The 14,211-nt window shown below is 34.9% G+C and overlaps 1 protein-coding gene and 1 non-coding gene across 4 annotated transcripts in view; both read right to left on the bottom strand.

Annotated features, from left to right (window-relative positions):
* Positions 1 to 14,000, bottom strand: part of ADNP2 (ADNP homeobox 2) — a 31,948-nt gene extending 17,948 nt beyond the window's left edge. The window contains exons 1-2 of one of the 3 annotated variants that reach the window (XM_023496307.2): positions 13,742 to 14,000; positions 3,465 to 3,582 (exon numbers count right to left, since the gene is read on the bottom strand). In XM_023496307.2, coding sequence (XP_023352075.1) covers positions 3,465 to 3,572 — 108 coding nt within the window. In that variant the 5' untranslated portion in view covers positions 3,573 to 3,582; positions 13,742 to 14,000. The other 2 variants (XM_003760121.4, XM_023496308.2) reach the window with 2 other exon arrangements.
* Positions 1,543 to 1,705, bottom strand: LOC111719092. The gene has a single exon (XR_002769381.1). It is a non-coding gene; the product is annotated as a U1 spliceosomal RNA (small nuclear RNA).
* Positions 14,001 to 14,211: the final 211 nt, after the last annotated feature.

The following is a 14,211-nucleotide window of genomic DNA, read 5'->3' as shown; positions in this document are numbered from 1 at the left end:
ATACAATTGACATTGTTCCAAATTATTTTTTAAAAAAAGTAGAATATAAAAAAGCTTATGTGAAACCATAAATTTCTATTATATTCTCCTTTTTAAAAATCACTATTACTTTCAAAGCTCTCTTCTGCTTATTGATGTTTTCGTCTTAATTTTCTTCTCTTAATCCTGATGCATTTTTAAAAATGCTTCAGATGCTTCTCTCTCTCTCTCTCTCTCTCTTTCTCGCGCTCTCTCTCTCTCTCTCTCTTTTAAGCAACACCATCACTAATCTTGTATGTCCTCCCAAATCTCATCCTCAATTGAAAAAAAAAAGAAAAACAAAACCCTTGTAACCAATACTAGTCAAGCAAAAGAAAATTTACGCTCTGGCAGTATCAAAAAATAAGTTTCTTATTTCACAACTCTCTATTAGGATATAAACAGCATGCTTCATCACTGATCCTAGAATGATCATCTTACCGCATCAAAGGCCAAGTTCCTATCAGATGCTACATCAATCAATAAAATCATTTCATGATTTTCTCCATTCAAGAATAAATAGGAGTGAAGGAAGGTGGAATTTGGGATTTAAAAAAAGGTGTAACTAGCTATAGATAAGTCAAGGAGGCAGGGATTCAAGAATAATGGACAATGTATAGAGTGGAATTGGTTCACCCAGGGATCAAGATGATAATAGCCTTTCTACACCTCAGGGGAGAAACTCAAAAACAAAAAAACAAAACAAAAAGAAAGACTGAGGACCAATTTCTAGGGATAACCCCCTCCAAGTTAAAGGACAATAGTAAAAGGAACAATGGATTAAAAATCTTGAAAATATGACTATAAATCATGGCTTTGCCATTTATTGCTTACAAGATCTTGGACCACTATGACCTCTAAACCTCAGTTTTCTCATCTGTAAAAATAAGGTTTAAGCTAAATGAATCCTAAGCTCCTTTCTAGCTTTAAATGTTATGATTTTTGGATGATAAACATACATAATTCATTGCTAAACCCATACTTAAAGCATTTCAAGCTTGGTAATTCTTTGTAGAGCTTTTATGGGTTTAGTGAAGCTTGCAAAAACACAGGATCAGTTCCAAACTACAAAACTAATTTAAATTAAAAAATTATAATGGTAGTGCTCGTTTCGACAGATGAGCCGAAGATTAGCACAGCCCCTTTGCAAAGATGACCCACAAATTCATGAAGCATTCTATATATAAAAAAACAAACAAAACTATACTTTTGAAAAAATATTTTTATACAAGCTACTGAATTTCTTCTTATTCTTCAGGAAGTGATACTACTTGGCAGTGATGCTATTTGAATGCTAAAATAGCCAAAAATCAGTAAGAAAAACCAACGGATATTTCTGTAACATTTTAAGATTTGTAAATTATTTTGCAGAATTATCTCAGTTGATCCCCCAAACAATAGCAAAATCTATGAGGTAACTCTTATTTTACTAATATGAAAACTTTAGTGATTTGTCCATACTCACAATGCCAGAATTCAAACGTAGGTCTCTTTTCTCTTTTGGGTTTTGCTTTTTTTTATCAAGGGAGAGCGTGAACATGGCAGTTCTCCATTGTTACAAATTAAATAATCAAGAGTTTCCTGCCTTTGAGGAAATAAGAATCAGCCCATCCAGAATGTAAGGAATAAGTATCTTCTTGGTGAAACCACCTTCATGATAATGGAATCACCCTTGCTAGATAAGCATCTAGGTGTCTCCTAACTTCAAGTTCTGTATTTTACTGAAATATATCATCAATAAAAAATGAAAGAAAAATAGCATAAAGACTATGATGAAAAAAAATAAAGGCACAATTGGACAATAAAGTTGGCCCATCATGTGGCAAAAACATGTAGCAATGATTAATGGAAAGCCAGTCACTTGCTTTCAATTGGAAGCAAAGAAATATTAATATATTTGAAGGCTCCTTTCTCCCCTAAATGGCTTATGATGAAGAATGCATGAAAAGATATAGTAAAAATAAAAAGTCTCACAGAATAAAAAGTTGTGGATAGATTATAATCTGTACTGATAGAAATTACAATGAGATTACAAATTCATCCAACTATTGAAACCAGGTACGGTAAAAATTATTTCATGTTGTTAGCTTGTAACAATTCAGTTGTATAGCCCCTGAGAACACTATATAACATGCATACAGGTATAACACACACATATATGCATATGTATCCATAAAAACAACAATCTTCTCCTCTTAGTGATTATCTTTATATGAGCTACTTCTCTACCTTATTTGCCAAGAAACATTCCATTTATTTCTATCTGAAGATCAAATAGGCAACTGTTATAAGGCTGTTCATGAATAAAACATAAACAACTCACAAGTGGGTTTAAAAAAAAAAGACTTAGACATATTAAAGAAATTCAATAATGACCCATTTCACTACTACTTCTAAACATCTCTAACTACTCTAATAATCAACATAGTACTATCTTTACAAAGGTTTTTCTCCTTGTTAACAGAAACCTAGAAACTGATCCTCCATTCCTTAGATTATAGATAGGAACTTAGTATATGGGTGCAGGAGAATTTTGTTAGTTTACAATATCCAAAAGTATAAGCAATATCAACAGCATTCAATAATAAAAATTGAGCTTCAAAACATAACTGACAGAAATGAAATGAAGATTTGGAAATGTAAGCAGCCAAGCTGGTTTAAAGATATCAACTACTTATTGTTTCTATATTTTTATCAACTATGCTTGGAAAATTGGACCAACAGAAAATTAGTTATCAGATAAAAATTAAATATCATTTATGTGAAGTAATCACACACTTATGAAATCACAAATCCTTAAAGTGCTAATGATTTAAAGTAATTACTATTTTTTTGAGAGTTTAACAGAATATTTTATAAAATCAATTAAAATACATAAACTTCCCATAAGTAATTACTATTAATTGGACATTTAAGAATTATATTTACTTCCCTGCATTCAAAAGTCCCTATCTTCATAAAGTTAAGTTCACATCACTTAAAAAAACACTTAATTATTTAAGAAATGATATTTTTATTATCATTTATGGCTATAAATATGCAAAACTACTTCACAAAGAACTCACTGCAATAACCAAGACAAGTAGCAGGCTAAGTCAAACTTTCCTTAGTTGACTATATGTAAAGAAATAAAACTATATATATATATATATATATATATATATATAGTAAGACTTTATACTAAGAAACTAAATTTAAGATATCTGTTTATTTCACATCGTTTCAAATTCTTATATGAAGATGTGTATTACACATGTCAGAAACCATAAATTCCCTAAACATGCCTGAGTTATTTTGAATCTTAAAAAACAAAATTAAGTAGTTTTTTCCTCTTAAGGAAAATATCAATAAAATTAAATTCCCTAATTTTGAAACTTAAATTTAGTGTGACAAGATTTAAGTAATTTTGGTTTAACAACCTGTAGTTATTACTAGTTCCCTCTTACCTTCAATAATTCCTTGCAGCTATCAAGGCCAATATCCAAAAGAATGCCTTTCACTTTTTTTCGAACCTTCCTAATATTGTCAAGATTTTCAACAGGATTTTGAAACATTGTGACTTTCCTAAAGAAAAAGAAAAAGAAAAAAAAAAAAGAATATGATAAATACATATCATTAAGAGGTTGTATTTCTCTGCAATTAAAATTTTAAAACATTTTAACACTTGCTTATTGGGATCTGTACTTCTCAAAAGATAAATAAGAAAAATTTCTCTTTGTGGCCATAATATCAAAAGTTATAAGTAGGAAAGATGCGTTAAGTAATCATTAACAAAGTACATGAAAGGAGTAATAAAGTAATTACACAAGAATGAAAGGTAATGCTTTTTACAATCATTCTCCAATACGGATGAACTCTGGATAAATAGTATAATAAACATTTTGTTATAATAGCTGTACTTTGTCTTTCCTGAAGCAAAAAAAACTATATTTAAAAGTTTTTTTAAATGTCTATATTTAAGTTTTATTTTAAAAATTATATCAGATTGCAGGCATATAAGTACCCTGTTAAGCTATGAAGTGGTCCAACCGAACCAGACAATTTAGAATCATATACTTTAAAAACCATATTCTTGACTCAGAAACAAAATATTCATAGAACTTTTTGTAGTACAAAACACTGATAGCAAAGTAGATACCCATTGAATAAAGAATGAATAAACATGTGGCAAATGGTTTACAAATACATAGGAAATTATGAATAAGTAATTTAGGAAGTCATGGGAATTACTTCTGAACCAAAACACCAATACACAATAATTATAAGAGCAAAAACCAAAATTTATGACTTTTTGAAGAATTGTTAAACTAAAATCCCTTTCTTCATTGCAGAGGTAAGGACTACAACTGTGGAACATTGCATGTATCAGAAGTTCTCAAAGTTTGACTGAATCCTGAGGCCTACCCTCAAACCATTTGGGGAGGGAGGGGGATGGGAGAGGAGGAGAGAGTCTTAGAAATTTAAATTATTTCCATATCAATACTAGAACATTTTGTGCCTTTTAAATTATGCCTCTTTTTAAAAACCAATTTCTGTGTATGAGGCTAGATTTTCTTCATAAACATAAATTCAAATAATTTCTCAACAGACTGAATGTATAAGTGAATATGGGAATCTAGCTGTGTTCTATTAAGCTAGCCATTAAAAGAAATTTGCAAAATTATGTAAAATAATGTAAAATCTCACTATTTTGGGGAAAATAGTTATTTTTATAAAATTATTTATATTAACATGTAATTGGATTGTTATTTAAATTACATATTAAATATTTGATATATGTAACAGAAGTATGTTGGAGTCAGTCTGAACCAAAATTAACTTTTCAGTGTGAGAATTTATCTCAGAAATCAGTCAAGAGAACTGTCAAGATTTGATCAATTGCTTTGTCTAAACAATCACAATCAGAAAAAATGTTAGCTGGTACCATTTCACACTTCTCAGATTAGCTAAGATGACAAGAAAGAGATAATGATGAATGTTGGAGGGGATGTGGGAAAATTGGGACACATACACTGTTGGTAAAGTTGTGAACTAATCCAACCATTCTGAAGACCAATTTGGAACTATGCCCAAAGAGCAATAAAACTGCAAACCCACTGATACTGCAGTTTCTCTACAGGGCCTATATCCCACAGAAATCATAAAAAAGGGAAAAGGACTCACTTGTGCAAAAATGTTTGTAGCAGCCCTTTGTGTAGGGGCAAGGAACTAGAAACTGAGTGGATGCCCATCATTTATGGTGTATGAAAGATATGGAATATTATTGTTCGGTCAGAAATAATGAACAGGCTAATTTCAGAAAAGCCTGCAAAGACTTACATGAATTGATGCTAACTGAAGCAAGCAGAATCAAGAGAACATTAACACTGGACACAGTAGTTACAAGATTATGGGATCATCAATTGATGGGACTTGGCTCTCTGCTCTCTCTCTTTCTTTTTTTTTTTGCTGTGGCAATTGGGGGTAAGTGAATTGCCCAGGGACACACAGCTATGAAGTGTTAAATATCTGAGACCAAATTTGAATTCAAGTGCTCCCAAATTCAGGGCTAGTGCTCTATCCACTGCTCCATCTAGCTGCCCCTGAAGTTTTTTATTTTCAAAACATATGCACAGATAATTTTTTGACACTGACCCTTGAAAAACCTTGTGTTCCAATTTTCCCCTTCCCCCCACCTCAAATCGCATGTTAAACACGGTAAAAAATGTTAAATCCAATATAGGCATACATATTTATACAATTATCTTGCTACACAAGAAAAACCAGATTAAAAAGTAAAAAGAAAAAAAAAAGGAAGAAAAAAGAAAATTCAAGCAAATCACAACAAAAAGAGTGAAAATGCTATGTTGTGATTCACCCTCAGTTCCCACAGTCCTCTCTCTCGGATGATACTCTATCACAAGACCACTGCAACCGGCCTCAATCATCTCATTGTTGGAAAGAGTCCCGTTCTTCAGAATTGACAGTTGCATAATATTGTTGTGAATCTTGTTGGTGTTAATGACACTCAGAAAGATAACTATGGAGATCGAATGTGGATCATAGCACAGTATTTTCACCATACTGTTGTTTGATTTTTCCCCCTCTCATGTTTTTTCTTTTCCCCCCTCTGACCTGATTTTTCTTGTATAGCATAATGAATGTGGCAATGTTTGGAAGAATTGCACGTGTTTAATCTATATCAGGATTGCTTACTGTCTTGGGTAAGAGGAAGTAGAGATGAGAAGAATTTGGAACACAGGATTTTGCAGAGGTGAATGTTGAAAGTTATCTTTGCATGTATTTGGAAAAATAAAATACTATTAGAAAATTAACAAACAAACAAAATTTGTGTTGGCCATAAGATTGTCTCTCCTCAAGAGGCTAGCTAGATGGTAAACATTTACTAGAATGCCCTTACAATATAATTTATAAAAACAATAATTTTGCAGAGAAAAAAGGGTCCTGAAACCAAAAAGTTTGAGAATTGCTAAGTGTTACATTATTCAAATTGTTGATGCGCTGGTTATTTTGCTTAATTTTTATTTCCTCTCTTTTTAGTCTGCTTCCAGGGACAGTTCCTTGGGAAAGATATAGAAGCTATGTATATGAAGTAAACAGACCTCAAGAAATATGATAATTTTTAAAAACAGAGACCAACTTTCATTAAGAACATAAGTCAAAATCCTCAGTTGACACCACTGTCCCCTCAAACTATAATCCTCTTGTTCTCTTTCCTTTTGCAAAAAATTCACTTTTTTTTTTTTCAATTCCGTTACTCTCTTACTAGCTTTAGCTTCTTAACTCCTGTCAATTTGAGTTCTTATTTTAGTCAACTAAAGAAGTTCCATCCAAAGTTATCAATGATCACTAACAACCAGAGCAAAACTCTGCAGTATGACAACTTTAAGTCGGTTCTCATTGTTGCCTTCTTAGTCTCCTCTGATCATCATCCATATTGTGTCCCTTTTTTGCCAAAATTCCTCTCTTCAGTATAATTCTCACCTATCCATCTTAGTGACTTAATTAAATAAGTATAACTATATTTATATACTTTTTGGTATGAAAACACCAATTACCTACTAAACTTTTCAAATCTGGATGTCCTACAGACATCATACTCAACATGTTGGAAAAAATAAATTATCTTTCTCCAAGAATTTCTTTATTTCTGTCAAAAGCACATTTATCTTTCTATGTACCCATAGTTCCCAATCTCCAAGGCATCATCAATTGCTTAACACTTCTCTTTATAAAAGCTATTGCTTACAAAATTTTCCTCTACCTGTCTCTTTTCCACTTGCACCACCACTACCTTATTTCTGGCTCTCATATCTGTTGATTTTATATTTATTTCTATCTTTCATATACATCTCTCTTCTGAACACTCTGGTACAGGCCCCCAGTATTTCAAACCTGAACTATGCAATAGCTAATTGGTATCCCTCTCTTTCCCATTCCAGATAATTATTTATCTTCAACTGTCAAAGTAATCTCTTTACACATATCTGACCATATTACCCTTCCCCTACTCAATAATCTCCATCACTTTCAAGACCAAACAACAACAAAAAAAGTTTGGTGTTCAAGTAATTTGTAACTTGCCTCCTCATTCCTTTCTAGTCTCTCTATACCTTACGTTACTCACTTCCTTCCAACCCCCCAGTCCCACACTCTGTAATATAATGACAATGCCTTCCTGTTCCTAACTCCCAACTTTTGGTTGTCCTCCATGCCTGAATGTTCTCTCTCTTCATCTGTCTTCTGCTTTCCTCAACTACCAGTTAAAATACCACCTCCCACAGGAAGCCTTCACTGATCCCTCTCAATTCTACTTTCTTCCTTCTGATGATTTTTAACTTAATCTATATTACTTGCTTATTCATAATAGCAAGATGTTGTCTTCCCATTAGATTGTGAGCTTCTTGAGAGCAGGAACTATCTTTTATGTTTTTTTAGTATCCCCAATGCTTAACACAGTGTCTAGCATACAAACCACTATGTATGCTATGTTAATAAATGATGACTATTAAAATAACTTCCTAACTGGTCTTCTCTTCCTTCTTCAATTTGTTCTCTATTCAGGTGGCAAAATTTAAAGGATAGGTCTGACCACATCATTCTTGTGCTCAATAAACTCCAGCGGCTCTCAAATACCTTCCAAATCAAATATAGAATCCCGTTTGGAATATACAACACTTACAATCTGGCTCCAATCTACCCTTTTAGCATTATAGCATTTTATTTTACTTCATGTTGTCTACCTTCCATCTAAAATGTTCTTCTTACTATTCTTTATCTCTAGTCTGTAATACTTCAGTTTGTTTCCCAAGTCTAGAATGCATTCCATAATCTCAACCTCTCACGGAAAAGGGAAAGGAATACACATTTAAGTATCACCTCCTACATTCTAGGCACTACATGCTAAACACTTTAAAAATCTCATTTGATCTTTTCCTTAAAGCCCAGGTCAAACGTCACATTCTTCATACAGTTTTTTAAATTCCCCAACATTTCAGTAATGTTCCACAACTCCTACCAAATTACTTTGTGTGTGTGTGTGTGTGTGTGTGTGTGTGTGTGTGTATATATATATATATATATAAATAATATACTTATATGTGTACATGTTGCCTTTAATAAATGCTTGCTGACTGAAAGTTTAATAAGACAGTGAAAAGACCTAGAACTTAGGCTCAGTATTGCCCTTTATTACTTAGCTGGATGGACTTGGGCAAGTTATTTTGTTTTTGTACTTGTTTCTTCATCTGACAAAACAGAGCAACTGTCCTACCTCCTTCACAGGTTGGTATGAGGTTCAAGAGATAATATGCTTGAAAACTCTTTTAAGACTATATAAATGTAAGGTTAAAACTATATACAAATTCATTAGTAGAAATTCAATTCAACTTTTCAGGAAATATCTATTCTACCAAGTATAATACAGCTATTAACAAATTTTAAATGACATAGGTTTATATGAGGAATAGACTAACGTGATAAGAGTTTAAAAGTTTACAAGTTTTCCTAACAGTTACATTTAGGGGTAGTCACGTGGCACAGTGGATAGAGCACCTATGCTGAAGTCAGGAGGACCTGAATTCAAACAGATTTGACACTTAACACAAGTCCTAACTGTGTGACTCTGGGCAAGTCACTTAACCCCAATTGGCTGAGCCAAAAAAAAAAAAAAAAAAAAAAAAAGGTGACATTTTAAAGTTTACAAAGTATTTTACATATCAAAACTGGATCCTCACAAATAACTCTGAGAGACAGGTGCTATGATTATCCCCATTTTACAGATGAAGAAACTGAGATAGATGAGTTAAATGACTTGCTCAGGATCACACAAATAATAAAAGATGCTTATCTGGCTATATAAAAATTGTGAAGAGTCTTTACAAATAAACTGAAATATAAAACTACATATTTTGAATAATTTTGAAGAACTTTGCTCAAACATTTTACTTAATTTTATCTAGCATTTCCCACGAATTTGGAGAATAATAATATTTAAATATTGATTATTTTTCTTACATTTTTCAAACTGTCAGTTTACTTAAGAGCAATGAATACTAACAACATCAGAAAAACCAAAATGTAGTTTCTTTTGCAAAAACCAAAAACACAAAGAAATGAGGAAATAACAATATCTACCATTTATAAAGCACTTTTAAGATTTACACAAAACTTTACACAAAGTTAGAAATATTATCTCATTTTGGAAATATATACTTTAAACTTTTCATTTTATACAGATTCCATAAAGGTAAGGTGACTTGATCAAGGTTATAAATAAATAAAAATGTCTTACAGCTATGGCTAAAAAATCAGATAGCTTTCACAAGGCACTAGCTACAAGAGTTTCCAACCATACCCTTATGTTCATATATTCCAATTGTTATCTATATCTTAAATTACTGCTAATAATAAGGCAAATGGGTTTTGGGATTGCAGTGGGTTAAAGAGGGAAGAAATGTTTTACTGGCACTATGAAAAAGCCAAAACATTATATGTTCATATCAACCCAGATTCAAGCACTCATTAATATATGACCTGGCAATTTTGTTGCTGGAATGTTTATATCATTACATTCTCACACCTGAGCAGTGCTTCCTGGGTTTTAAGACATACTTCAACTGCTCATTTTTCTTATCAGCTTAAGAGCAAAAGCACATATCATAATTAAATTTTCTGAATACAAATACTTATCCTTTCTAAAGCATTAAAACATCAATTTAGCCTATCGATCAAATCTTTCTAAAATATATTTCATAATTTTCTTTCTTAAAAAAGCATATATAAAAAACAATGTAATCTTTACATGATGACGCAGGTTCATTATTATGATGATTGGTAGATTGTCCTATAACATGGTATCTTTTGAATTAAAGCATGGAAACGAACAAGGTCTTACTAACAGTACCAAACTGCTAGGCTCCAAATTCTTGTTTCTTCCCTTTTGTCATCTTGCACATTTGCCAAATTGATTCATGACAAAAAAACCCCCAAAAAACAAAAAAACAAAAAAAACATCACAATCTCCTGACCTCGAGCATAAAACCTCTGAACTACCCTAACAACTGAGCTAATAAAAGGCAAATTATCAGATATACAGTGGTCCAAATGAATGGAAAATAAGCAACACAGAGGAAGAGACCTGTTCTTAGCAGACCCTAAGGATGCTTAAAATCTAATTCTAGTCTTTATCTCAATGTGAAAGAATACAGCACTTTAAAAAAAAAGAAAATTGAATTATAATGATTTCAATAATTAAACTGATGAATCATTAAGCAAGTATTGTGCTGAAATGGAAAAATAAGTACTGGACTGGAAACCAGAAGACTTGTTCAATTCTTTGAAACTTCCTAGTTCTTAATTCAATCTTAATATTTAGTATTAAGCATTTCTAGACTTCAGCATCCTAATTTGCTTTTAGAAAAACAAGAGAGGAAAAATATAACAGGAGTCAAATTGGAATTATCATACTAAAAAATCACAACATTAAGGAATCCCTAGCTCAACTTCTATTATTTTCAGGCACTAATCATACAGGATATTAAGACAGTGGTTTTCTATCCAATGTCCTCTATAAGAAGTGAAAATCTATTCATTGTTCATTCAAATTTCATGAGTTGACAAAAAAACAAATCACTCTGGTAACTCCCCCTTGGTAAATTTGTTATTATTTATTCTCATATAAATGACAACCAAACCTGTAATTTCTGATACGAGCACTAACAATATTAGCAAAAATCAAATACCTTTTCCCAACAATTAAAAGATGAACATAACTTTTAGAGGTGCTTTCTAGACCTTTTAGAATGCATGAAGCCTTGAAAGGCCACTTTAGAAGAAAATGATTTCGTAAAACAATCTAAAACGATTCATATTATTTATAAGTGTTGAGAACTTTTACTACCCATGGAATTGAAGAACTGTAAGGCAATATGAGGTCATCTAGTTCAACATATGTAAGTGACCAAGAATTTCCCTTACAATGACCTCCAACCTTCACCAAAGGGAAATATATAGGCCAGTCCCTACAAGGTACACAAAACTGAATAACAGCCTTTATTCTGTGGGACTTTGGCAGCAGTTTCTTCATCTGTAATATAAGGAGATTTCCTGGAAAAAAAAAAAAAACTTTACTTTCCAGCTTTATACCTTATGATCCCACAGCTGTCAAGTCATTAACCTACCTAGCAGAGCCTGAATTTTGTATTTTTAGATAGGAAGAAAATGACTTGCACTACACAGTGTACAAGGGAAAAGTACTTTGTAAAACTTAAAAGTGCAACATAACTATCTCTGTAGTCACACTGCCACAAAACTGTCCAAGCAAGAAAAAAACCTTAAATGTGACGAGTTTTTTCAATAGTTTAAAAAACTTTTAAGGGAGAACTGCCCAACTGTGTTCAGATTAATCAGTTTCGCATATTATAGTGGGAAAAGCCGATGTCAATTTTTTCTACTGAGATTTTGGAAAAACTACTAACAAGATTTCCAAACATCCCCTGAAAATGTTTAAATGAATTATGACACAGAACTTGACTTCTATAAATAAGGCAAAGAATAACAGCATTATTCTCTTAGTTCAGAATTTAAAGTAGTGGCAAAGTTAAAAACATTAATATTCAGTTTTGAAGTAAAAAGCATCAATAAAAGTGTTAAGTTGAAATAATTTTGTCGTTTATACGCAAGTGAATACTCCAAACTAAATGTGGACATTTAGATTTCAATTTCTAATGTAATTACATTTCTTGGGCTTTTATCTGAAACTTAGTTTTTTTTTTTTTTAAATCTCAGAACATGTTTTAAAATATAGTAAGAGATGTAAACAAAAGAAAGCATTCTGTGCACTTAGGAAAAGTGGGAAGTGAGACTTTAAAAGTCATTTAATATTTACATAACAAGTGCGATTTGGTATTCGCTCTAGAAAATAAAGTGAACTATTTATAAGTTCATAATCATAAAAACTTCAAAGTTAACTTTTCTCCGTGGGGGAGGAAAGAAAATAAAAAGTAAACACATTTAATCAATTAAAAAACAGGAAAGGAGTCTTTAGAACCTCGAGTCCTCGGAGTCTTCTGGGGATCCACCGAATTCTCTATAGCTAGCTATCGCCCAAGGCTCTAAGCAGGATTGTTATTATTTGGGTTCTTAGCTCGCCGAGTCCGCAAAGCCGGCTCCCCGAGGGCAAGGAAGCTAGGAAGACCGAGGAAGGAGAAGGGCCAAATGCACCGGGCTGGGGGAAGGATCCGGAGCCCAGGTGATCCCGGACATCGTTTTTCCCGTCTCCCCTTTCCCCGTTACAACGCCTCCCTAGCCCACGTGACTTCCCCCAGGCCGGACACGAGGGGTTAAGGGCACCGAGGAGAACGGAACGTTCTTGAGCCCCGGGGCCCCAAAGCTGCGCGCAGCCGGCGAGCAGCCCGAAGAACGTCCCCCAGATTCCCCGGCCGTGAGGTCACAATGCGGTTGCCTCTGGCCCCGGGAGAGAAGTGGAGCGGGGTAGGAGGCGGGGGCGCGGGAAAATGCAGCAAACATAAACTTCTCACTAACTAGAAGGCAATTTACGGGCACAAGAGGTCCCAGCTCGGGGCAGACGGCTCGCGCCCACTACCGTCCGTCAGATGGTCCCCGGTCCCACCCCGGCCCGGGACGCGCCCGCCCGGCCCGCCTCCCCGCCCCCTCCGTCGAGGAGGTCGGGAAGGCGGTGCAGACGGGCCTCCTAGCGATAGCAGCGCGCGCGCCCTCAGACGGCGCGTCTGACTGATTGAGTGTGCGGAGCGCGGCTTTTCTTTCCTCTCAGTGCAGCCGGGTCAGCGGACGCTACTGCGGGATGCTGCTGGCGACCACACTGTACCTACCGCTCAGCGCTGAAGAGGGAGCTCTTTTCCTCCTCCTCCTCCTCCTCCTCCTCCTCCTCCTCCCGCCGCCGTAGCCGCTCCTCCTCCTCCGCTCCTCACAATACCATCCAGACGCCTCCCCTCTTCGTCTCCCTGTCCTCCCCTCCTTTCCCCTCCCCTCCTGCAGAGGGGCTCTTCTTCTTCCACCCGACCTAATGCCGGGGGGCTGTGCAGGAACTCCAGTGCGGGCGGGACCCTCGGCGTCAACGCCCCACGCCTCCCCTGTGCAGGCAGGGACCCCCTCGGTGCCTCAACACAAATCCATCCCTAACAGCAATACTGTGTCCCCTCCTCCCTCCACAGCCTGAAAGAGAAAATGGCGCTCGATTTACCTCAGGAAATGACGTAGGGCCTCATTTGCATGCCAGTTAAGTCAGCCAATAGGAAGAAAGATTGTATTGGGACACCTTGGTTCTTCCAAACAGATCACCTTGGGCCCCTGAACTAAAGCTGAATGAGAGGTCCAAAAATGGTAGTGAGAAGAAACCACCTGTTTCTTACCCACCTCTCAAGAAGAAAAAAAAAATACACCTCTATTCTTACTAATATACTTAGCTTCAGTGGTCTATCACTTAAAGGAGCATCTGTATAAACTCTCGTGAGAGTTTGAGGGAGTTGGTGATGACATCATGAGAAGGGGGTGGGGAGATGATGTCATCAACCATGTGATCAATCACATGTTACCACCAGAGCATTGCCTCATTTGCATGGAATGGGGGTGGAGCCACAGGATAAGATGAAGAAATTAGTAGCTCCACCCACAAGTGAGAGCCAATAGGAAACAACCTGTGAACAGAACCCT

Source organism: Sarcophilus harrisii, chromosome 1, assembly GCF_902635505.1.
Source record: "Sarcophilus harrisii chromosome 1, mSarHar1.11, whole genome shotgun sequence".
Taxonomy (NCBI): Eukaryota; Metazoa; Chordata; class Mammalia; order Dasyuromorphia; family Dasyuridae; genus Sarcophilus; species Sarcophilus harrisii.
Note: the sequence above shows the minus strand (reverse complement) of the source record. Positions and strands in the feature narration are given on the sequence as shown.